Source organism: Nilaparvata lugens, chromosome 3, assembly GCF_014356525.2.
Source record: "Nilaparvata lugens isolate BPH chromosome 3, ASM1435652v1, whole genome shotgun sequence".
NCBI lineage: Eukaryota > Metazoa > Arthropoda > Insecta > Hemiptera > Delphacidae > Nilaparvata > Nilaparvata lugens.
In genome coordinates, this window is record NC_052506.1 from 89,400,161 (window position 1) to 89,427,880 (window position 27,720).

Genomic DNA, 27,720 nt, shown 5'->3' on the forward strand with positions numbered 1-27,720 from the left:
AAACTGGAAGGAGAAATTTGAACGTTTATTCTAAACTATTACCAGTTTCAAAGTGGGAGATAGGCCTAGTTTTATGACTAGGGAACTATGACTACCTACTTGAATTGTATGCGGGATATGCAATGATCATGAAAGAAGATAGAATAATAAATTTCAATTCCATAGAATCAATAGGAAACCAATTTGAGAATAAAATCTATTTTACAGATTGTGGATTTTTGGAATCTTACTGTTCACGATGACTTCGGCAACCGCTTCGGCGTCTCCGTACGGGTTCCTGGCGCGGCAAATGTAATGTCCAGCATCTTCGGGCACTATACTTGAAAACTGTACAAGAAAAACACAAACAAGTTTATGAATGCTTTGTAATGAGAATATTCAACTTGAAATATTAATTCAAATAGAAACAAATTATTCAAAAAGAACGTACAGTCATCATTACAATAATATGTAACATATAATTGGACATCTGAATTTCAATTGGTCAAAATTGAGCACATTACTTTCATTATTGAATAATTAATACGGTTTCACGGGAGCTTCTAATTAGTCATAAATAAACACCATACTCCAACAAGAACAGTAATTCAGTTCTTGTGGATTTCGTCTTGGAGACTCCAGGAGGGAGTATAAGACAAGTCATTCTTATAAATACTCAATTCCGTACAGTACAGAACAGTCAAAGTGTATAAATCACCAATCCATACGGAATAGTCAAGTGAACATATAAGTCGATAATACAGCCCTATTCTAATTACTCGTCATATTTTAATTCTTTGAAGCTAGTTCAATCTGAAAGGAACTCTTGTAAGCTATAAATTCTTAACCAGAATAGTATTAATTCTTACAAGTCTGTAAACTATTTTATGCACAGCATTGATTTTCATAAACATGAAAAATGTATCTCCAATACAATATCTCCATTAATCCTCTCATAATTCACGAGAGGAGAGGCGATCTTTATTTATTCTTTCTTACAATTAGTAAACCATCAAGTGATAGGAAGAGGAAAAATAAGGTAACCTTGTGCTTCAAAATTTAGATATAACACGTAGTCCGAAATAGGTAGTCTTGTAGTTCTTCACTTCACAAAACTCTTAGTCCTAAAATATTTTCACAAAGCAGATTTTTAAATTTAGATGCTTGGAAACCAAACATTGGGGAAATTAAATTATAATTTATTACACATTATTATCACTAAAATAGGAAATATTCACATATTGAAGAAATGATATCATTCATGAGATTTCACAGGAGAAATCATCAATATTATTAAGAAAATGTTCAGATATCAGAGGATATTGTGATAACGTTTTAATGTTAAGGATAACTTTCTAAGTAGAATGAGAAAGTTGTTCTTTCCAGAGACATCTTTAATAATTTTGAGATGTACTTACTGTGAGATAACCTCTGTCGTTGGATACAGATGGTGGCAACCTCCTACCAACGGCGTCCCACGAAATGTCGATTGGTTGATCTCCATGAGCAATGCATCTTATCTGAGCACTTTCACCAGGCCGCTTGAATTGTCTCTCGGGATCAAGAGTTATTCTAGGTAGTTCTAGAAAAAAATTATATTATAATAATATATATTATCCTTTTTAAATCTTCTAGTCATTCAAATATTTTTTCACCACCTGGACCTATCGTTATTTTATCCTTTTTCCTTATTTTTCTTCCCCCATCCCATCCTTTCATTTCTTTCTATTTACTCCTCCTGTTACCTTATTCACCTTCTCAAGGATTGAAGGTTTTCCTAGTACATGGATAAACATAGTTGGAAAAACCCTTCAATCCTCCACCTTTTTTCACTTCTTTCTCTTTATTTTGTTTTATCGTGCATTGTTGTTGATGTTTGAATGTATTCTTTTTGTTAATATGTAACAACCTTGTTTGTGTGTGTGAAATAAATAAATTGAATTGAATTGAATATTTGTTATGATTATACAAATCATAATAAAAGCTTAGAAATAGCTGTCTATTATTTTGAATATTGTTCAATTTGTATTCTTATTGGAGATCGAATAATAGTCTAGTTTCAATTGATGATTTGAGCAGTTTTCGTAGATAAATGAACTGACAATAATGACAGAAAGCTTTGAGCTTCTCTATCCTTAACAATATTAAAGTTTGATTTTCAATCTAATTTCAACCATAAAGAGCAATTTGTGATGTAACCGAGAAATTCACAATGCACACTGTATAATATAATAATAACAATGAAGGATACGTAAATTAAATCATCATGGTTTATACCGGGTGCGGCAGCAAAACTACCTTTTTTAAAGTGAACGCCATTCAGTCAGCTGATGTCGTAGTAGAGCAAATTTGGTCTCGTTAGAGAGGCCAGAACATGAAGTTTTCTTCCCGACATGTTCAGTCACCATCATGCATTGGAACAATTAGGAGCGCGCATTTGCCGTTGATACTTATTTTTCGAGCGAATGTTCTGTGATCACAACCCCGAGCGCATTTCGAAATAACTTAATCCAGCCCCTTTGGCTACTGTCCCGGACCGGGAATTAATTGTTACGTGGGTCACTACGTTCAGACAAACTGCAAGTGCGACAAGACGAAGAACTGAAGTCCCTCGGCCCATTGGGTCACATGAGAACATTGAGACAGTGAGAGTTTCAATGATGCAATCACCACAGCGTTCAACGCGCAAACATGCGTCTGCTCTTGGACTTTCCGATCGTTCTGTGAGACGATTTCTTCATGTTAATCTTCATTTCCATACAAGATGGCAATTCTGCAAGAAATTTCTGAACGTGCCTTCAATTGAGGGAACACTTTCTAGGACGCCTCATCTCAATTAAGATCGATTTGAAGTAGCCAGCCCGATTTCCCGATTTGAACCCTTGTGATTTTTTTCTATAGGAGTTTTTGAAATTCCTTGTTTATGTAAACCTTCCAAGGACCCTACAAGATTTGAAGACCAATGTCAGGGAAGATATTGCCAACATAACGCCTGTAATGCTGGCAGGAATCATGACAAACGCCAGAAATCGGTTTACTTAGGGTATGGAGAATGGGGGACGTCACCTACCTGATTTAATAATCAAAACTAATTGAAACGAAACTTTATAATGTGTCTATATTACAAAAATAAATACAAACTTTCTGATACATACGAATAGTTTTATTCACTTTAAAAAAGGAAGTTTCGCTGCCGCACTCTGTATTTGCATGTTTATATTTTTACTGAAATATTGGAATGAGATAACATAGTGAAGTTAAGCTAACTGGAACATCGAATTAATGAAATGATTCGTTATTAAATCAAGTATGTTTGGAAATAGGTACTATGATGGTGAATAACAAAACGCACACACAATGATATCTACCCAAGGTTGAACATTGAATTTCAAAACAGGAACATATAGTAATTTATGAATACCAATCTACAAAAAACTTGTTGTGAAGATAGAGCAACAACTGTTCCTTTAACGAGCAAAGTTTGCTTCCAAAAAACAATATTTACTTACCTTTGGAATGCGATTTGCACTCTTTTATTGGATCTATGTTAGCATGTAATAGAACAAGGAATTGATTAGACTGAGAAAAGTAAGCACATTTGATGATCAATTATTAGTAACTGAAATCATGAGATGTATTAGTAGAAAGAAAAGTCCTAAAGAGTTATTGGTAGAAATCATAATTCTAAACTCTAAAATCTTAGTTTTTAGTAACTAAAATCCAAAGATTTATTAGTAGAAAGAAAAGTACTAAAGAGTTATTAATAGAAATCATTATTCTAAGCCCTAGAAGATTTCAAAACAATTGAATAGTGATTTTGATTTGATAAAATCCAAGTGTTTGAATGAATTGATAGCTTCATTAATGAAGATTAACAGGTGGAAACATAATTAGAGCACAACACTCACCAATGACTTTGAGACTAGCTGTGGCAGTGAAGAGTACTGAGTTGTCACCCGGTGAGAGTCCAAGACACGTGTAGAATCCGGCATCTTCGCGCTGCACGTTGTTCAGGTAGAGTACACCGTCGCGAGTATTGAAATCAGCTGGCAGAGGCAGTCCGTTGTCCTTCACCCATTTCAGATACACGTTATCATTTCCTGAGAAAGCAAAATAGAATATTCATTGGAATATTGCTTTTTAGGATGTTTTATTGAAAAAAATAAATATTTTCAGAATATTATATTGAGAGAAATTTCAAAATAACAATTACTCTCTAATGAAAGAATCTATTAATCATCTCATTCTAATCCTCTAAAAGAATTACCTACTATTGCCTAGTTGCCTGAACATCATTTCTTGATATCGTTTCAACACTCAATCAAATCATACTTACATTAGTATCCACTACAATTTCCGTGTAGTGAATTACTCTGTCTAGACTAGTTCAATGTATTTTTATTTTGTGAAAACAAGTTGAGATTTGAGCCGCCACCCACGGAATAGTGGCGTTGTCAGTTTATGTTAAATTGCAACATATAAAAATTTCAAATTAAATCTCAAATCTATATGTGAACCACCATCACCGATAACGTTGTTCTGCAACACTGCCTATACTACTATGTCACATTGAATCACATGGCATGCATTTTGTAGTTAAATTAAGACTCTGAGAAAGTCTCAGCTTCTTACAATCTAGCAACGATAATATTTGGTTGACTGATGGGTAACATAATGATGGCTAATGGGTCATGGGTAACTTAACATGATGCTATCTATTGACACACAATTTTGTCACTTAAACATCGACATACAACATTATTTGAATGTCAGTGATTAAGTTACAAAATATTGTGTTAATTTATAGTGTTGATTTAACAACAATGGACCAAGAAGCCATCAGCTTTGATCAATTACCATGTCTTTATTGATTGACTGATTCTTTATCACAAATTACAACGTATTGCCAGGTCTTGCAAGACCCATTGCATACTAACACTACATATTTTTATTGAAACAAATGGAAAATTAACTTAGCAGAGTGAGAATAAAAATATTCAGATTAGAAGAAAATTATTGGAAAAAATAACTAGTACAACTTTTACCGGGTATCCCACAAAGAGGTTTACACGTTTGATTTTATATTATACAGTTTACTAAGTATGCTCTAAAAATATTCTGGGAAAATTTCTACCCCCTAACCTTTGTAGAAACAAAATGGCGGCATATTGAAAAACGATACTTTAAAAGCATTAAGAAGGTGTTTTTGGTTTTATAAAATATTTTTATTGTTGCACTGTAGGGCAACATAACTTTTGGATAAAACAACTAGAACAAGGCCTAATAAAAAACCTTAAAAGTCCAAATTTATTGAAATTGAAACCCATACACAGCAACACACTGATAACAGCGCTTAAGAAAGCGCTTGTAAGCTCTTACAAATAAACTCCGCGGTATCCGGAGAAGTTCCTCTTCTATTGATCGTTTTAGTTCCACATCATTATTGAATTTATGGGTATAAACTTTCTCCTTCAAGTAACCCAATAAAAAGAAGTCACAAACAGTTAAATCTGGTCGGGGTGGCCAATCTAACTTCCGACGGCCATGAAGTTAGTCATTTAGTAATTGCTTAACATGATTTGCGAAATGAGGTTTAGCACCATCTTATTGGAAGATTACTTGACCCATTTCTGGTACCATCAAATGAGGCAATACTACTGCAACGTAGTGAACAAATAAGATAACTCATGAATATGGAAAGCGAATTGGTAAAATTTTCAATATGCCGCCATTTTTTGTCTACAGAGGTTAGCGAGTTGAAATTTTCCCAGAATATTTTCAGAACCTACTTTGTAAACTGTGTAAAATTTAAAAAAAAAATCGGTGCAAGAATAGGCATGTAATATAAAATTAAACGTGTAAACCTCTTCTTTGGACACCCGGTATAAACAAAATAGTAATAAGAATACACCTCCAATTCCATCAATACTAAGTAAATAAAATGACTCAACTTTTCTAAACAGATACACACACTAAGTTCGTTTTCCATATTTCAAATATATTTACGGAATATTCTTTGTACTGAAAATAAATAATATTTTACGGTTTGAGAACAAGTATTACCTCTTGCGACACAGCGGATATGCGCCTGCGCGCCAGTTGGCAGCCGGAAGTTTGTCTCGTCTAGCTCGACCTTGCCCTCAGCGCCCTGCGTGAAGGGCACATCGCCCCGCGTGGGCCCCACATCGGTCCCGACGCCGTCTCCGCCAACCAGCAGCTGAATCTCCTCCTCGGCCGGCCCGGCTGCGTTCTGCGCCCGGCACGTGTAGATGCCCTCGTCTCGCGCCTGCACGTCGTTGATCTCGTACACCGCCACTTCTTTACGCTGTTCTTTAATACCGTACGACGGTCTGCAAACAATTCGAAATGTTATTGTCGATTCTTTCCATAAGAGTCACTACAAAAGCTAAGTTTGTTTGCGAATAAGTTTGTTTTTAATTTTTGGATCAAACATTTTCAAAGTAGCTCGCTGCTTTACAGTTTCTAGTGTTTATTGAGTGTTATTTGATTTGGTTTTTGAATTCTAATCTAGGACAAAAGAGTCAATGTTTATACTGAAAATTTTACAAATGAAGGAAGCGTAGCCTAACTTACTTTTTGGACTGTCATCACTTAAATTTGAAAGAGAAATAACACAAGGATCGCCTTAGTATTTTATCGACCACTTTCATTAAATCAGAGTCTTTAGTAGCATGGATAAATAAATAAAAACTTCATCAAATGCCTAAATAGGGTTTTCATATTTTCACCGGTTAGTTGTGTAATTATCATTATGAGTTGATGTTATCATAGATTAAAATGAGGAAAAATCGTTTGCTGAACTTGAACTAGAAGGAAATATGATTTAAGAAATTGCAGCAGAATTAATTAAATTTGAAGTTGGAATAAATTACTCCAAGAAAATGAAATGAATTCGTATGGTTTGTTATGGTGGGGAGTCCCTTACGCGAAGGCCCCTGAATTTATCATTTAAACCGTCGTCAATGAGACTCACGACTGTTACATATCACTTGGGATTGACAGTTTAACGTGCTCATCGGATAATACGGGAGTGACCTGGCTGAAATACTTTGTTAGTATGTGGTTTTGAATACTGGACTTCTAGGCTGCCACACAAGCTCTATATCCACTAGACATGGATAATTAAAAAATAAAAAATATTCGTATGGCTTTTATTGGTGGGGAGTTCCTGACGGAAGTTCCGCCTCGCCTGAATATATCATTTGAGCCGTCAATGGGCCTTACGACTGTCATACATCAGCCGGGACCGACAGTTTAATGTGCCTATCCGATAACACGGGAGTGACCTGTTCAAAAACTTTTGGCTCTGAATGGGTTTGAACCCGGGAACTCTGAGTTGCTACTTAATGGATCATTCAAAAGTGATCATTAAGTGTACATTAATTAGTGACTTGTAAAGCGGTTAAGTTCAAGTAACATTCGATGTAACAGTAGGCCAATGAACGTGTGTACTCAGTTTATCAACTTTATCAGAACATAGTTATTCAGAGCATTGGATAAGTAGATTTTTGTCATGTATTCGAAACAAATCTGTAATTGCAGTAGGCCTGTGTATAAACCAATTTCATGAGATTACTCATAAAATTTATCAAAAAGCAATTTATTTATTCAATTTATTCATAGATACAATATCATTATTAATTCATTATGAGTGGTTGGGTGAGGAACAACAGTCTCAAAGCCCAAGACTGTTTTTGCCCAAATTTTAATAGAACTAGTCCAAAAATAGGTTAAGTCTAATCATAATCTAAATCATAATCATAATCTCAGATTATGATTTTATCATTTAGTTTGTAAATTAAAATGGAAAATACTAAATATATTTTTGTTTTTTCTTCAGTGACATTGAACACCTACCCAGAACCCAGCCCGGGTAGTCCGCCGCGAATGCCGGGCGCCGTCCAGGTGACAGAGGGTGGCGGATGTCCGGTCGCGCGGCATTCGAGTCGCACTCTCTGGCCGAGACGCACGTTGAGCAGTGGGCCACCCGGGGTCAGGTGGATGACCGGCAGCTGCTGTACATCAACTGACGCCACCGCCGTCACCGACCCGACGTCATTCGACGCCTGGCACACGTACTGGCCCTTGTCCGCCATTGTCACTTTCATCAGTCTGAAACACAAGTCAGAACAATAATAGAACATCAGAACATACACTTTCATCAGCACACGAATTACTTGAATACTTGAGTTGAAATTCATGTAACCGTTGGAAATCAAATAAATCAATAAATAAATAAATTACAATAACAACCATCTGTTCAGTCTGCAGCAAACATCACAAAACTCAATATAAATCACAACAACAAATCACCTAAACATCAATATTCAAATCAATCCTGATTGAGAAACGTTATTTCATTCTACAGTGTAATCAGGGTGCAACATCTATTATGCAAACCATTCACATAGTTCCAATTTCAGTAATGATAAAATCATTTGATCAATCAACAACACTATCTTCATTGGGAATCAAAACAATAGTAGCACAAAGCAAAATAAAATTGATTACATATTTAGTCTCGTATATTCCATTTTTGTAAAGTATGTTCTCTAACTTACAGAACCAAGTCTTTATTATATTAATATTCAACTGTTGACAGATAGTCCTCGTATTGTTCGAATTGATACAGCACAACAAGATACAACACGATCACTCGAATGAATCACACAATGCAATATCCGTGTTAAAGTACAATAAAATACAACTCTTTCAACTAAAACCAACAATCCTAGGTTGATTTCGAAGTCGAGTGGTAGAGAAGACTAAAAAGTCCTAACGCTGCCCAATAATGAATATTATTATTTTCATCGCACAAAATACACATACACCAGTCATGTTGCATTAGTGATCGAATGATGATTAAGATGAATGTGTTTGTTACAATTTCGTTTAGGGGTAGCCTATTGAATAATTATAACATATCAATTACAATATCAACTCCACTACTACGAAAAAGACTAGTAGCTAATTCAATATCATTTTACTACTTTGGAAGTGAAAATCGGCAGTGTGAAAAATTTTTTCTGATTAACACTACTTAGAAAATGTAGTCTACTGTTTTAATAATGAAACACTACGATGTTGCCTATAAATATTACGAATTATCAATTACAATATTATCAACTCCACAGCTAAAAAAGACTTTTAGTCGCTAATTCAATATCAGTTTACTACTTTGGAAGTGAAAATCAGCAGGGTGAAAACACCTTTCTGATCAGCACTACTTGATGTTGAAACACTAGGATGTTGCCTAGAAATATCAAGAATTTATTGAAAAAAAAAAACAAACACTAATAGTGTCATCTCGATAAATATCACTTCATCTCACCAACAACAGTATCTGGATCTGGAGCCTACTGCTTTCTTTAGTCTACTATAGTTTACTGTTTATACTTTCTATACTCTGTAGTTTACTTTTTATAGTTTCAATAGTCTATTGTTTTCTCTTTTCTATCAATCATGAGTCGCCAGGTCAATAAATAAGTAAATAGTAGTTGTGAGACAACATGAAAGGGATATGAAAAATATGTATCTATATACAAAGAAAGAAGAAACAATATTGAAAAAAGAAAGAGTTAACATATGTCTGTCTACCTTATATATTGTTTACCTTAGGGCGCCACCAGGCAGTTCGGAGCCAACAGGAATAGGTCGCCCGTCAGCCCTGGACCACTTCATGTGGGGAGTGGGGATGCCAGCCGTCACCCGGCACTGGACCATCACGCTTCCCCCCTCCATCACCGTGTTGTATTCCTGCGGGTAGATCACTGCTTGCGGCGCCTCTCGCGCTGCAAGGTACGTCACAAAAACACCACATTAGTGTATCATCACTATGAAGAGTCTCAGGAGGTATACTCCTATCAAAACTCAATAGTATTTCAGACCAATTCAATTCAATTTATCCACAAAGCAAAAATATACAATGAGAAAAACAATAATCTTCTTCTTTCGCTTCAATCATTTGATTGGTAGGCAGCTTTCCATCGTTTTCTGTCCAGAGCTGTACTTTTCAGTTGGATATAGCTCAGGATCCCTAGATCTTTGGTAACTTGCCTCAAATATGTAGCCGGGGTCTTCCACGAGCCCTTTGTCCAATTATCACACCTTCCAGTATGCTTAAAGTGTATTCGTTACATGGCCAAGCCAAGAATGCCGTCTGTCCTTTAAAATAATACGTAAAAGAGTTCACTTTTCCTCAACCCTTTGGAATACTTCCTCATTAGTAATTCTATCAGTCCATTTCAACTTGAGCATCCGTCTCCAACACCATACTTCAAAGGCATTTAGTACTCTTTCTTCTGCCATACCGATAGTCCAGGTTTCTGAACTATGGAGTGCAATACTCCAAATGCAGCTTCTTATAAATCTTTTTCTAATGTGTAACTTGAGACTAATTAGAAAATACAATAATAATATAATATAATTATACAACAATAATACAATATAACAATATTACAATAGAAGCATAACCTGGCTACATTTAGACTGTCGTATAAATTAGAATTGGAACCATTTTGAGCCTATGGTACTTTTTGGAAGTTGTATTGTGTTGAATGATTGAATTGAATAAATCAATAAAAAAAGAACACAATAAAAAAGACAAAATTGCTAGAATGTTGTGGTGTTGGAATTCCAGATCAGAAAAAAGCCGCCCATTAAGACTAGATTGCAATTTGTCTTTAAAAGAAACTTTGATGTTGAAGAAATAGGAAAAAAGTCAAATACCCACTTATATCATAGAGAAAGCATTGGCGAGTAGTAGTGTTCATGGGCATGTTGACGTATGTAGCCAGAATATTGTGAGCCGTTGGTAGCTGTTAAGACTTCGTGGTTCTACTTTAAATAGAGATTTAAAAAATGTATGTGTTCAAACGGCTATTCCTCTAACGCCCTTAGCTTTTACGACTCATAAATTATTTTTTCTCCTTTGCCAGGTCTGAAGTGACCTATGGCAAACGGCCATTTACATAAATACGTACACATTGCAAAATCAAAACACAAAGATAATGAGAAAAGAAAAAATTAACATAGAATAAGATAAAGAGAAAAACGGCATATCGTGCCCTATCCCTATCTACTCGCTTATGCTTTTTATATGCTAATATTCTATTATAAAAATCAACATGAAGAAATTCTTATAAAATAGTGCATCATTGATCAAGTTACTAATATTGTTTCCTCCTGCTGTAAGAGTCCTATCTTTGTAAAACTGTAGAGAAGAATGTTTGATGTATGATTCATAATTAAGGCATTGAAATATCACATTCCATTCAATGAGAACTTGAAATTTGATGGAAAAAATGTGATAGTTGATGCCAAATGCGTAAAGCAATTTTGAATTCAACAGTACTGATCGATAATAAAAAACACTTTAAAACAGGAGTTGAATCACTACTCACGTTCTACTTCAACTCTTGCTCCTCCCCGTGAGCTTCCTGCGGAATTTTCTGCCAAGCAAACATACAATCCTCGATCTTGCACTCTGGCAGATGTGATACGCAATGTATGTCCAACAACCTGCCAAAAATAAAAAGATGAGTTTATTATTTATAAATGTTTACCTGTGACAACATAAGTTTCATCACAAATGCCTAGATGGTGAAATATCTCATTCTACTTGATTGAAGCATCTCCTCGACCACAATGCAGTATAAACACATTGTAAAGTATGTGAGTGAACAGAACAAAGTCTCGATCACGTTTCAGCACGATGACATCCAAATGTTAATATGTTTGCCAGCTGATTAGTGACATCGATCGAAACTGAAAGATAAACATCGACCTCCCCGTTCTGTTCGTACCTTTAGATAGACTATTGGTAACTTTAAAATTATTGTAGGTATTCACTATCAAATTTCATTATTGATTCAAGAAATTGGTAAACCCTGCACTGAGATAAAAAATAAGTCATTCGAAAAAAATTTCTGACTTTGAAATCATCATACAATTTGAAAGAGGAATAGTACAAACTAAGCTTAATTTACCTCTTTTCAGATTATGATATATATATTATTATAAATCTTTCAATGTTGTTTTCCATCACGAACTGATTATTATATAACTTTTTTTGCTATTAAATTAACGACTAGCAGTCAGATTTTTTCAATAAATGAATTCATTCACTTACTGTGACTACGAGATCTTTCGGCAGGTCCACTATCTTCCTGGTTGTCACAGGTAGTCAACCATTAGCAAAAAAGTGATATTATAGATCATTGTAATAATTGTATTGATAAATAAATCAATAAATAGATTGATTGAAGCTTGAATTACCTGAATGTTCGGTGGGAAATTATCTCTCTCCTGTTGCTTGGTCCACTTGACAGAGGGTGGGGGGTCGCCAGAGGCCAGGCAGCGGATTTCTCCCGAACTACCTTGCAGAATTGTTTGACTCTCCGGCTCGATCGTCACTTTCGGCGGCAAACTGCAGCAAATACAATTCAAGTATGAAAATATTGAGTAGCTAGTTACCGTATTTTGAATAAAATGTGTATCTTTTGTATGAATTTCAAGTTTTGGGATTATAGTAATACAAATTCCTAGTACATAGAAACACATAGTGAATAGATATAATATTGTTTGAATTAGATATTATTATAAGTAGTATGAGAATAGAACAATACAGAAAACCGGAGTGAAGAATACAGGAAAATTCATTCATGAAAGATCAGAAAGTGATTTATGAAAGAAGAATGCATTCAATAAGACATACTTGACAAAGAGACTTCGATTTGTAGATTGTAGATGCCATTCAATGGCATGATAGTGGTAGAAGTAGATAAATTGATAGATACACCAAGAAGTTGGGAAATTGAATTTTTATACACATAAATAAACGGATGACGAATTACCTTAGTTATTTATTGAGAATTGTGATGAAGGATTAGGTCATTCATAGGTGACAAACATTTGTTAATGGTCAAACTGATTGAAAATTTTTCCGAGATTGATCATATTTCAAAAACGTCATTACGGTTTTCTGTTAGTTATATAAAAGCCATTTGCAGAATGTAAGTTTGAAAAATAGGATCAACCAATTTGATTGAGTATTATTTTACATGAAGCCTCAATTTAGTTTAAGTCATCAGAAATATTGAACATGGACTCCAAACAAACGCCTTTAAGGTTTTCTGAAACCCTCAAGGAACGGGAGGTTATCGAAATACATACATTTCCTAGATGAGATATAATTATACTGTAAGAATAATGAAAAAATGTCTCTCACCTTCTACTCTCTACTGAAACCCTGGTCTGTGTTTGCACTCTGTGGCCGTTGCTCAACGACACACCATAGCAGATGTAGATTCCAGAATCGGCAGGTTTGGCATTGTAGATAGTCAGCACTCCGTCGCGATCTTGTGCGTACGAAGGCAGAGGCTGTCCAGAACGATTCCAATGTGTTCTAAAATTGAAATTAAATGGTCAGTTTTAACGACTGAATACGAATTAATACAGCTTGTTGATTCTACTCAAATCTCGCTTACGAGTGGAAGAATCTGAAATGAGCGCTGTACAACTAGTAGGCCTAAGATACATTTATTCAATGAAAATCAATGGATAATGCAATTCAAAATTAGACTCTCAACACTTGAGATTGCATTAATTTTTTAAAATATGAATTGAATAGACATTTTTTAATTCAACATCTCAATCAGTATTGTCCAGTGCATATAGCAGTGTATATTGCCTAATTTAATTCATATTGACATTAAATTTTTATGACTATTCATAGGGATGGAATTGAAAGTTTTTAACCTGAGTTCAAATACCTGAGTTCATTAAGTCATTACAACATTAAATTTTAAAAAGTTGAAATTGAGAACAACGTGAATTTCGTGAACGTCATTCGGCAAGATTTTTTTTTTAGATTATTTTGATCAGTGTTTGCAATTAGATTAACCTCTAAAGGTATGATCACATTGGATACGTATATGTGCAATTGCATGTCAGGTCATACATGAGCCGAAAAACAAAATCTGGAAAGAGCCACTGAAACACGTTGTGTCTTATCTGTAGCTGTTCACACCGAACGTTGCCAGTAAGTGCACGCGTTCTGTGTGAATGTTCCTATTGCTCTTTCCAGATATTGTTTCTCATCTGCGCACTTGGTCATCCATTACAACATGTACTTTCACATATGTTCATCCAATGAGATCATAACCCAAGTCTGTAATGATATAATAATAATGATGATATCCTAGTTATGGATAGATATTAACAATTAACAATCAATATTAATTATGGAAGGCGTCACTTTGAATACTTTTAAAACGTCATGATATTCTTTAATTTTCTCAAGTACCTATTCAAAGTTATTGTTGATAAGCAGTTCATAAAGTGCAATTGAAGAATGTAAGGAGGTTTTAAGAAACGTACGTGTAATCGACTTTTGATAAGCAGTTCGTAATGAAAAGTGCAACTGAAGAATGTAAGGAGCTCTAAGTTGGAAAGAAACTTACGTGTAATCGACCAGCAATGGTAGACATTGCAGTTCCACTGTTTCACCCACGGAACCAACAAACTCTTTCGGTTCTACAGTCAATATTGAGCTGGCGTTGTCTATTGGAATGCGGGTACCTGAAAAGTCACTCAATTAGTTCATGCAAACTATGAAGAATCTTCTTGAGATCCCTAATCTATTAGTTGGAGTAATTTTGTAATGTTTTGGACAAAGAGATTTATCACTATATTATAAATTTCAAATTTTTAAAGTGAATTAACCTTGTAACATTCTTACATTCATTAAAGTTATCTATTCATATCAGTTATCTATTGTACTAAATAGTAGGTATTGGAATGTAAAAAAGTTCAATTTAAATGTTGAAATTTTCAATTTATTTAGCTGAAAATTATGTACTCACTCTCAACTTTCAAAACAACACGCTTGGCATCTGAACCAGCCACATTGGTAGCAGTACACTCGTAGGTTCCCTCATCTTCTTTGCGAGCGGCATTGATATAGAATAATCCACCAGTAAACGAAGCCTGAAAATGGAAGAGAAAAAATAATGAAATATTTCCCAGCAGGACACTTGTAAGGCCCATTGACGGTTTTAATAATATATTGAAGCCAGGTGAGACCTTCCCGCAAGGGATTCCCACCAACAAAAAGCCAAACAAATTTACTTTTTCCCTAAATATTATCAAGGTACCGTATATAAAATTTTCATGTTCGATAAATGGGCTAAGCTATGAGGAAGTCGATAAAAAGAAACATTAAACAAGCAATTTGCATTATTCATGGATTAGAAGGTTTTGAAAATGGAGCGTGCTAAAATAACCCGTTTTTATGGACAGCGTCTTGGAGGCTTTCTTAAAGCTAAGTAACCTGTGGCAGCACTCACAATAAGCTTCGGTTGACGTGTGAGGTTCTTTGAACCTATGGATCCTTGAATCCGTTCCTTCAAAACATAAGTATCCAACATTTATAACACCAACATTTACGTTACAGCTATGTAATTTTAGATCGAAATTTAAAAAAATTGTGTCGTCCGATCTCATTAGTGTCAAATCTGCAAAAACCGTGGAAATAAAACTGAAAAACAAACAACTCAAAGACAGATATTTCTTCTGAAATTTTAATTTTGAAGCAAAAGATGAATTTTTAATGGGATGATTCTGTAAATTAACTCTTTTGAAGCATTCTTTATTCTATTTTCTAGTGTCAAATTGAGCGATAAATCAATAATTGTCAGTAATTATGGAGTATAAGAAAGGAAATAGTATTCTATTATCAACATATAAAACATTATTCCTTATCTAATCTTATCAAATAAATGAACCATTACTCATTGATCTGAATCTCACCTGTCGATTCATTCCGCCCTGGCCGATCCACTGTGATACAGGTGTAGGAGTTCCGGTGGCAAGGCAACGGAATTCGACCGGATCTCCTTCTCTCACTGTCAAGTAGGCTGGAGTCACCGTCACTTTCGGTGCAACGTTCCTGTGAGCTGCAATAAGCCATTGACATTTTTGAAAAGTGATCTAGAAAAAACTTGAGAGATCTAAAACTTCAGAGTTTATAATTGTGGACTAGAAGAGCTCAATCTTATTTAAATTGTTACCTAGATCAAACTTTAGAGATTTGGAAGTTCATAATTTGAAAGTTAATTTTTCTGGAACAATGCAATACAGGAATCCAATCGCAGCAATGTTAAAATGACAAATACTTCGAGATATATAGTGTTAGATATTCAGACTAAATTCTGTCATCAACTTACAGTACAGTTAATTATACTATCAAGCTTTTAGACTACAGGAATGTACCGCAGTAGAATTCAACTTTAATTTGAGCCTATGAACGTGAAATTTAACTAATCCAATTAATTTATCCATTACAATGCATAAAAGCAAAATGCATACGCGAAATTCTAAAAGAGTTTCCTACAATACATGAAACATGATCATCTCATCTAAATTATTAATTTATTCATATGATAGGCATTATCAATTTGATTATTAGGCAAACAGACAATCATGACTTTACTTAATTTTTAAATTTTTCTAGGTTTATAATAACGTAGGTTGAACAAGAAGACTAGATGAAAGTAAACATTGAACTTACAACGTACGTACCTGTTATGTTAATTTTCCCAATGTTTCCCTCTTTCAAGAGAAGCAAGAAAAATAGATGATAGATTAACAATAGTATTAAGCATTTATATCTTTTATCTAGTGTAGCATAACTTGAATATTCAATAACAGTATTATACTCTTCAATTTGCGATAAAATATTTTAATTCACAAATTTTAGCTGAGAATAATATCATTGGTTTTCATGTTCAACTTGTAAAATAATAAATATCACGTTATAAATATCATAAATAAATATACATTATAAATTATTATTCTTGCTACCTTAATTACTCATCTATTTCGTTTGGAAGGCTCTCTGCCAACAAAAACTCATATTAACATTTTCTTTCATATAGTTACTTAACTAATCGATGTCTTGTAGGAACTTCAAACTTTTTAACCGAGAATGTACGGTACATTGTAATTGGAAAATTTGGAAAAATATCCCAAGAAAAAGTTATCTAGACTGACATTAAATGTGTAAAAACTCCTGTAAATTGAAAATTAATCATTCATCCTAAATTTAATCAATCAATAAGTGTACTCTCAGTCTTCAACGAAAAGCCTTGCTTGTTCAGTGAAATTCAACGTGTGGAAACGTCTGATAATTTTAAAATTGATTATTCAATTTAAATATAATTGATCAGATTACTCACTGTCTTCAACGTAGAGCCTTGCTTGCTCAGTGACAAAGCTGAAGCCATCACTAGCTGTGCAGATGTAGACGCCAGAGTCACTCGGCCGGATGTTCGATATAGTCAGCAGCCCTTGCATGTTATCGTCGTATCTACCTCTTGGCAATTCCCCTCCATCCTTTGACCATTTCAGCGATACAACTCTCTGGAACAAAAGTAAGACAATTAATTGACATTCAAATTCATTTCCACAAAGTACAAACATTTCAACTATATACATCACAAATGCAAAGAATCACTTTTCCGCACTAGTGCGCAAAGTGAGTACTTTGCGTACTCCAGATTTGCAGCATGACAACGCAAAATAGTTAGTAGGTTATATGGAGCACCAGTGCAGCAAAATCAAAATTAAGTTGGTAACAGTGAGTGGGCTGCTATAGTGAGCAGAGGTGCAACGAAGCACAACGCGCTAATTATTAAGTAGATATTATAACCAAGGACAACGACAGCACAGTGCTACCCACACAGCACACACCACACAGCTGCCCCCCGCCATTCAAACACTACTACATTATTCAGGCAATTTTACCCATAATTACCCACTTTTCATATTCAATGGTAACTGTAGGAAAAATTTAATGTGAAATACGTGCGCAAAGTTCGTTTGCTGCACTCAAGAAACCATTCCGCCCTCGCCTACGGCTCGGGCGTAAACGTTTCTTTCGATGCAGCAAACTGTCACTTTGCGCACTAGTTGCACAAATAACTATTTTCTCAATTTCAAGGTTCTTGATCAAGTAGGTTCATAAACGGAGAATAGTATATGAAAGTGAACATTAAACTTACAACGTACCTGTTACGTTAATTTTCCCAATGTTTCCCTCTTTCAAGTGGAGCAAGAAACATAGATGATAGATTAACAATAGTATTAAACATTCACATCTATTAATTAGAATAGCATAATTCGAATAATTATTTAATCAAAGTATTATATTATTCATGGATTTTTAATAGAAAATCCAAATTTAACTCAGACAAAAATGTCAGCTGAGAATAATATCACTGGTTTTCATGTTCAACTTGTAAAATAATAAATATCAAAAAGAATTTATTATAAATTATTCCTGCTACCTTAATTACTTATCTATTTCGCTTGGAAGGTTCTCTGCCAACAAAAACTCATATTAAAATTCTCTTTCATGTAGTTAATCAACAACTAATCGATGTCTTGTAGGAACTTCAAACTTATTTAACCGAGAATGTACGGTACATTGTAATTGAAAAATTTGGAAAAATATCCCAAGATAAAGTGATCTAGACTGACATTAAAAGTGCAAAAACTCCTGTAAATTGAAAATTAATCATTCATCCTAAATTTAATCAATCAATAAGTGTACTCTCTGTCTTCAATACATTTTGGTAGAGAGTTAGTGGGGAGGATATTTTTAATATTCTTTCCGAAGAATGGACATTGATATGTCCAAAGCTCCGCCAATTTATGTAGATGCATAACAATATGATTATTATCTATAGTTATTTTATTACAAATTGCTTTTTCATATCATATACAGTTCAATAATTATTTTCTTAGTCTATATTATGTAAATTCATCTATAATTTTGCTGTATTGTAAGCTATTGTATATAAGTGTATAAGCCAGTATATATTGTAATCTACATAAATAAAGTACTCAATCAATCTTCAACGAAAAGCCTTGCTTGTTCAGTGAAATTAATGTGTGGAAACGCCTGAAAATTTAAAAATTGATTATTCACTCTAAATATGATTTATTAGAGTACTCACTGTCTTCAACGTAGAGCCTTGCTTGTTCAGTGACAAAGCTGAAGCCATCACTAGCTGTGCAGATGTAGACGCCAGAGTCACTCGGCCGGATGTTCGATATAGTCAGCAACCCTTGCATGTTGTCATCGTATCTACCTCTTGGCAATTCCCCTCCATCCTTTGACCATTTCAGCGATACAACTCTCTGGAACAAAAATAAGACAATTAATTGACATTCAAATTCATTTCCACAAAGTACAAACATTTCAACTATATACATCACAAATGCAATGAATTACAATCGATTCATAGAATTATTTCAATTATCTCTGTCGCCACTATGTGAAAATATTTTATTGGCAGAAAAAAATTACAACATCTTAGAAATACATAATAAAAGGAATACAAATTTTACAACTGAATTACTATTACAAAAGAAAATGAAATGACAATTGAGTATTAAAATCTCGAGGTACTAGACCTGTTTGAGATGGTGATATTAAAATTGAATACAAAACTAGCGCTAAAAAGTAGTTACTGAGGCCGACAGTAAATATATATAAGTATAAATATTTCTATTTATAGTGAAGTCCACGTTATAATGGCAGTGGAGAAAGATAGGAGAACAACGTTGATGATCCTCACTGTCTTATCAATGCCTTCCTGACGGTAGCTGATACAGGTTTATAAATGTAATAATAATTATTGTTCATTCTCGTTAAAAATAATCAATTATATTTCATCAACCAAGGAATTATATTTTTCAATAATTTCATAGAGAAATTTTCATAATTAAAATTGAATATTCTGTTAATTATCAATTCTACATTGTTAAAAGCCGATCTGGCAACAGAGCAAAGCGAGAGAGAGATAGCGCTATCCGATTTGTTGAATGATAGACAAGAATATCACTGCCATTACAACGTGGACCTCACTATGAGTGTAATTTTTAGACCGTGTGTTTACTATGCCGCCCTTCTACATGTTAAATGTTAACTACGTTGCTAATTTGTGATTGTCAAAGTTGATGTGTGACAATTTGTATAAAGCACAGTGAAGCAAAGTAAAATGAAATTATTCAATTCAAATTCATCCTATTCATACAACTCTCTTGAACAAAAATAAGACACTTATTTTTAGAAAGTGTACATTTTACAATAAATTACCCTGAAAATTTCTCCTATAATATGGGAAAAGTCCGTGTCTAGTTGATTGTATGACGTAGTGTATAAAGCACAGTGAAGAAAAGTACATGATATTATTCAATTCAAATTCATTCTATATCTATTCATACAACTCTCTTAAACAAAAATATACACTTATTTTTAGAAAGTGTACATTTTACAATAAATTCCCCTGAAAATTGCTCCTATAATATGGGAAAAGTCCGTGTTTAGTTGATTGTATGACGTTGTGTATAAAGCACAGTACAATTAAATTATTCAATTAAAATTCATTCCATTCATGCAACTTAGGAACAAAAATAAGACATTTATTTTCAAAAGTGTACATTTACAATACATTTCCCTGAAAATTTCTCCTCTAGTAGTGTACATTTACAATTCATTTCCCTGAAAATTTCTCCTCTAGTAGTGTGCATTTACAATTCATTTCCCTGAAAATTGCTACTCTAATATGGAACAAGTCCGTGTTTAGAGGGAATTATATTTACGTATTTGTATTATTCATTCGATTATTATTGAATTAGAATTGGAACCGTTTTGGGCGTGAGCCTGTGGTACTTTTCTGTAAGTTGTGTAATTCTGAATGATTAAATAAATAAATAAATTATTGAAAGAAAAAAGTTACTCACATCTGGTGTAAGTGAGCGTCCGTAGCAGTTCATGCGCACTGTTTCTCCTATCAATGCAATTCGGTAGGTCGGCTCTCCCATTGAGATGGAAATGGTGGGTTGAGGCAATACTGATGGAGACTCGGTCAATGGACCAGCTGTAGCCGTTTCTGTGTGCAAAAAATAGATTATCAATGTTTGAGCAAAATAGTAGTATACGACAAAAAAAGGGCATTTCAGTTAAGATTGAAGCATTTTTTTCTAAATATTCTACAAATATTCTACCTGTAAGTGGTAATAATTTTGAGACTATTCATGTTAGTCTTTTGATGATCCTTCTGTCAATCTCAAAAAGAGACAAAAACAGAGTATTTCAGTTGAGATTATAGCATTTTTTTTTTAAATATTCTACCTGTAAGTGGTAAAACTTTTGAAGCTATTTATGTTAGTCTCTTGATAATCCTTCTGTCAGTCACAAAAGGGGCTTGATAATATCTTGCTGGAAGACAAGACATATAACCTGCATATTCAGGTAGAGAGAAATAATAGCAGTAATATTGTTATTGAAGTCTACCACCACATACTGAACACAATGAGACTAAAGTTTTGCTTTCAATTTGCATAAAATTTGGCTTATAAAACTTTATCCCAACGGAATAATATTTTGAAAATTCGAATGTGACCCATGAAATAAATTAAAATGCAAGAGAATCTTCACGAGGGCAATAGCCCCCTCAATATTAGGTTAAATGATAATGAACATAAAAACACTATACCAAATGAAAAAAAATTATTTGTAATTTATTTTTTAAACCCTGAAGATGGTGTGGAACACTGAAACTAGTCGTTATGATTAGTATTTTTATTTTTTTTTATTTTAAAAAAGGTACTATAATTCTATTCTATAAACACTATACCAGTACACCAGATTAACCACACATGTAGACTTCTTCAATTTTTCATAATGGTATAACAAATTTTGAAGCAAATACAAGACATTAATAGATAACCTGAACCTAGCTAGAACGACAATACAAAAGCGAATAATTATCTACCATTCATAACTTATGTGGGATGAAAAAATAAAATGTCACGGGAAACAGTCGACAACAATACTTGGACAAGACAAAAATGAGATGATTTCTAATTACAAATAAATATGTTAATTACCAAAAATAAATGGACAAGACAAGGATGGAATTACTTTCAACTTCCAAAAAATGATAAACTCGACAGTTGAACAATTAACAAATGTAGGAATACGTGACTTAGTAGATCCAGCATCATGCTATCTTTTCTCTATGGTAGATCTAAGTGACGTATTCGAAGACCATTTCCAGCTTTCTTGAAATGGAAAACAATGAATGAATGAGAAGAATGATTAACAAGACAATTTGTGGATTAAACAATCAATAAATGTACAATTCAAGTGAAAAAACACATGATGCATCCACATGATGAATCTAAAGCCCGCTCACCGAGGAATTCACTGTAGGTAGCAATTTAACCATAAATCTTGGGGTGAAAAACAACACAATTCAATCAAATTGATAGACAAATACACAATTCAATCAAACGTGCACATTAAATATTTGTACAAAATATATCCTACACCGCCCACCGACGAATCCTCACTGAAGCTTCAAAATTCATCACAAATTCCAGTTAACAACCTGTGTTTATCAATGAGGACAACGACCCCACAACAATTCCCTGCCGATTCCTGACTTTGCAGGTGATCATTTTATGTGCGGGCTGAATTTTGAGATCCAAAATGCGCTCGGATCCCCAGTAATAGCGGTAGATGCGGCTGAAGAAGGAACTGCTCAGCGATTGGCTGTAGTTGAGCGGAGGACAGAACGCCTCCTCGAAAGTGATTGACAGCTGCTCCAAGCTGTGGTAGCTGCAGTTGAAGCGCACCACCCGGCCGGGTATGGCGAACACGCGCATCGGCATCAGTTCCATCATTAAACCAGCTAGTACACACAAATGCTCACTCATTTCACAATATGAAATATGAAATGTATAATTTGATTGAGTTGATAAATAATATAATACTAGGAGGAGTGATCCGTGGTCTAGTGAATAGTGCTTGCGTAGCAGCATAGAGATCCCGGGTTCAACCCCTCTCAATACCAAAAGTTTTTTCGACCAGATCACTCCCGTGTTATCGGATGGGGAAGTTAAACTATCGGTCCCGGCTGAAGTATGACAGTCGTGAGGTCCATTGACGGCTTGAATTATATATTCAGGCGCTGGGAACTTCCCGCAAGGGACTCCCCACCAACAAAAGCCATACGAATTTACTTTTTTATAATACTAGGAAAATGATTAATAATAAAACATCAAAATGTGGGAAAGATTGTACAAATATTGCAGCAATTTATTATTGTATGAGATTTGATTTTTCAATTTGAAACTTGATAACTGTATAATAATTATTTCAAATACCCAATAAATAGAACTAAATAAATAAAATGAGGACTATGAAATAAATATAACTAGCTAAATAAATAGAACTGAGAACTATTTCATTCTGCTATTCAGTTCTTCGGTCAATATTTGCAGTAGCAGAATTCCTTAGTTCTATTTATATAGATTTCAATGGACATTTGAAATAATGATTATACAGTAATAATATAGGGTTATTCTAAATGATGTACTCATTTACAAAACTTGGTATTTATTAAAGTAAAAATGCAAAATGGACAATCTTTATACCAATGGATAAAGAAAGATTCAAAGTTTTTCAATACCTTACAATTGTTCAATGTGACCTCCGGCTGCTGCACGGCAAACATCTACGCGCTAGCCAAACTCGTCCCACATGTGAGAAAGGGTATCTAGTGTTATTGAATGCACGGCAGCAGTGATATGGTTCCGCAGATTCAAAGCAGCCGGAGGCCACATTGAACACTTGTAAGGTATTGAAAAAACTTTGAAACGTTGTCTGTCCATTGGTATAAAGATTGTCCATTTTGCGTTTTTACTTTAATAAATACCAAGTTTTGAAAATTGGTCTAAATTTTAATTTTAGAATAAACCTGTATTCCAGTAGTTTGGTTAACTGTAATTTCTAATAAAATCTTCCATCTTTGAAACTAGATGTTCAAAATGGATCTATATTATCAATTTTCACTTGAATAGATTTTAAAGGTTACTGAAGTAAACGACTGTCACTATAGATGTAGACAGTGGTTGTGGGCTTTACTTGAGAGCTATGGTATAGTTACATAATTTCAACTCAGTTATGATTTGATTATAGTATTTGAACTATAGCATTATAGAATAAGATTGATCTGATTTTGAACCGATACATTTTTGAAACTTGGATGTTAGCATCACAAAAGATTAAAATGTTGTCGACCTTCCATTCAAGATAGAAGTAACTAGTGACAGAAACATAACCATGAAACATATTAAATTTAAATGACAATCATTGCCAAAATGTCAAAAATTATTATCAAACGAGACCAGAATTGGTGCAAGGATCAAGATAAAAGTGAAATAATGAAGACTGAATAATGAAAGTTCATTAAAAAATGAAGTCGAAAAATATCACAATAATATAAAAATATCTATCAATATTCGTGAGTTTTATGGGAAGAGATAAATTACCTAAGCTATCACAGTAAGTGCCAGTGAATGAAGGCTTGCAGTGGCAGACAACCCTGGATCCAGACCCAAGTGAGCAGCTCTCTTCGTTGTTGTTGCAAGGGCATTTATTACACTGGTTCTCGTGATCCCTGTAGTAGCCAGGGCTGCACGACTGCAATATAAAATGGTAGAACGCTATAACTCAAAATTGGACAAAAATCATAAAGTTTACATAACCTATTTTTGGACAATTTCTATCTAATTTTGGGAGAAGTACAGTTTTGGGTTTTTTAAGCCTGTTGTTCCTTTCCCAATCATTCATAATTTAGAATGATATTGTATGTATCAATGTATAAACAAATAAATAAATAACTTAAATTGAAAAAGAGACGCTACATAGAGATAGAAAAGGAAAATAATATCCAAGAAAAGTTATTTTCCTCCACCTACTGTCTAAAGTACTTACTTTACTCCCTGAAACCTAATACTAAAGTGTCACTTTTTCGCTCTCGGTAGTAAAAAACAGAAAAACTCCCTAGGGAGTAAAAGTGACTCCATTTAAATAACATGGGGAGCATCTCTATTTTGAAACCTACATTGTAATAGGTTAGAAGGTCTAAGCTCAGATGAGAAAGCATAATAGAGGTGTCTGTCATTGAGTCAACTGAATTCAATACCACAACCAGAAATTTGATCAACTCATGAAATATATGTTTGTATGATATTATATTCTTAATATTAGTAGACGATAAAAATTTATACAATTTTTGAAATATCTTATTCTATTCAAAATTCCAGCCAACAAATATTTTTGATCTGCAATTCAAATCTGAACCGCGTGATCTAGAGTCAGCCATTTTTGGTAAACACCCAGCTGATATAATTTAAAATTACAACTTTAGCCGGTAGATAGCGCAATCGGCAGTGCCAATCAGACGGCCAGTTTTTAGGTTTTAGATTTTAGGTTATGTTGTTAGGAAACATTGTCACCAATATGTAAGTTATTAAAATGATTTTATTTGCAGTTTCTATAAAAAAATGTAGATGGAGGAAAAATGTTGTGTACATCACGAGTGAAAAATACTTTTTCTCCCTCAGGAAAATTGTTGCCCTCGGCTTCGCCTCGGGCTTCAAACTTTTCCCTCAGGGAGAAAAAGTCGTACTTTTCACTCTAGATATACAAATAACTATTTCATCACGCTCAGTCAAGACCAATGCCATAGCCACCTCTAATACAAAGGTGGCCTCTGTCTAATGTTAATAAAAATATTTCTATACAATCACATTACACTACACATAGGGATGATATAACTGGACCTACAGTTAGATTGACTAAAACTCTGAAAAGTCATAAGTACCTACAAATTCGCATGTTTCATTTACTACCAGATAATGTTAAGCAGTTACCATTGAAAACGTTTTGTATTGCTGTTGATAAATGGCTCAATTTTAACATGTTTAGAATTTTAACATGAGTATAATTTGTGGATTTAAGTGAAATTTTTAATATTTTTTGTGATTGTGAAGGAAGATTTTGGTTTGGATTTGTATTTTGAAATCAATTAATCTGATAAATCCAAAATTATTGTAGTGGATACATTTTTTAGACTCAAAATAATGTGTGAATTAAGTTATTATTTACATAACCTCTATACCGTGTAGGCCTATTCCAAATTAAGGTTTGAAGCAGTTTTGGGCGAATGCCTGTTGTTTTTAACTGCATTGTATCTATTGTCTATGAATAAATGAAATGAAGTCTGAAGCTTTCTATTTTGTTAATGAGTACCTGGAATATTTCAATGTATATGTGTAAATTTGTTCGTTTCTATAATCCAACTTGTGATATTTTACTATAATATTTTTATGTGTATTTGTGAATTTGTTCGTTTTTATAGTCCAACTTGTGATATTTTACATATTATTGACGAAGCCTATTGCTTACATTTTTGTAATGTTGTTTTATGGCCAATAAAATTCTTGATTCTTGTATTCAGGAATATTATATTTCATCAAGGAAGAACGTTTCTAATTAGAGAAATGGGAAAATAAAGATTATCATAAAAACTGCGACTACACCCCGTTTCGGAAAGCCAATTTTCTTACTCCAGCTGTTTAAAGTCTAGAACTTAGCTAAATCCCGATCTCGGAAATCGGCCCTTAATACATCAATAGAAATATTGTTTTTCAAAATATATACCGTACATTTTTTAAAAATGTAATTTGACTACAATGTAACACTTTGTTTAGTAAGCAGTTCAATTCTAGATTACAATATTACATTAATAGGAAGTTTCACACTATAGTGAGATCCATGTTATAATGGCAGTGAATAAAGATAGAAGAATAGCGATGCCGATTCTCTGCATTAATCAATTATATTTCTACACTGTAAAAAACATAATTGGCATCGTTGCGGACCTAGAAAAGGATAGTACCACCGGCTTTGTCGAATAATAGACAAGGATAGCAAAACCAAAGTTGATCAAATACTGTCATTATAACGTGGACCTCACTATAGAGGGGTTTATCACTCCGTCATAGCTGTAATTGAGCAATGCTCATGCACTTTTACTTTCAGTATAACTCTTTGGTTAAACTCTCACATTTTGAATCTGCTATCACATTTATACAAGACAAAATTTCATTTTAAATTTTAATTCATCAATGAAAATTGATCTCAATAACCTTTTTTAACTGATTAGAAAATTGATTAAAATAAAATGTAACTGACCGACTCATCATTTATGATATTACTTACCTCACAAGACGTTCCTTGGTAGCCCACAGGACATCTGCAGCTTTCGATGTAGGAGGCTCTCTTCTGTCCTGTGACTTGTGGTACCTAAAATCGGAAAATATGATTTACTCTCATTAACGCTGATGAATTTCAACATGCGATCTATTGATGAGGGATCTTTTAAATAATAACAGATGTAGATAGGTCATAGATTTATAAAGGCAATTAAAATTGAGCTCACTGTCATTCTGCTACTGTTTTGCGTTACTGTAATTGTTACAGTGCAGAAAATGGTGTATTTCAGATCACCTGACCATCAAGTTTTTTCAAGATCATTTGAGAATGATCCAAATCATAGCGTCTCAAAAATGATTCAAAGCATAACGTCTCCCACGTTTACATAATCTCAATCACGGACTTTTCTTCAAATAAAATTTGATAATTCAGTTTCTATTTTGAGGCTATTATTTCCATTTCTATTGATTAGGTTTGTAGAGTGAATATTGATGTTGTGGAACTTTTCCATAATTGAAGAGACTTGAGATGTTGTCAAAAAGTCTTTCATTTTTCGGATTTTTTACAACATTTCAAGTCTC

At 33.8% G+C, this 27,720-nt stretch overlaps 1 protein-coding gene across 1 annotated transcript in view; it reads right to left on the reverse strand.

The window, feature by feature from the left end:
- LOC111048257 (basement membrane-specific heparan sulfate proteoglycan core protein) overlaps positions 1-27,720 on the reverse strand; it is a 259,916-nt gene that overhangs the window by 62,279 nt on the left and 169,917 nt on the right. The window contains 19 exon segments of the mRNA XM_039422952.1: positions 231-327; positions 1,398-1,561; positions 3,888-4,079; positions 6,043-6,329; positions 7,858-8,112; positions 9,614-9,791; positions 11,403-11,520; positions 12,277-12,427; positions 13,229-13,405; positions 14,463-14,580; positions 14,865-14,988; positions 15,811-15,956; positions 17,238-17,419; positions 18,541-18,559; positions 19,020-19,203; positions 20,812-20,960; positions 22,464-22,766; positions 24,409-24,559; positions 27,146-27,229. Coding sequence (XP_039278886.1) covers positions 231-327; positions 1,398-1,561; positions 3,888-4,079; positions 6,043-6,329; positions 7,858-8,112; positions 9,614-9,791; positions 11,403-11,520; positions 12,277-12,427; positions 13,229-13,405; positions 14,463-14,580; positions 14,865-14,988; positions 15,811-15,956; positions 17,238-17,419; positions 18,541-18,559; positions 19,020-19,203; positions 20,812-20,960; positions 22,464-22,766; positions 24,409-24,559; positions 27,146-27,229 — 3,079 coding nt within the window.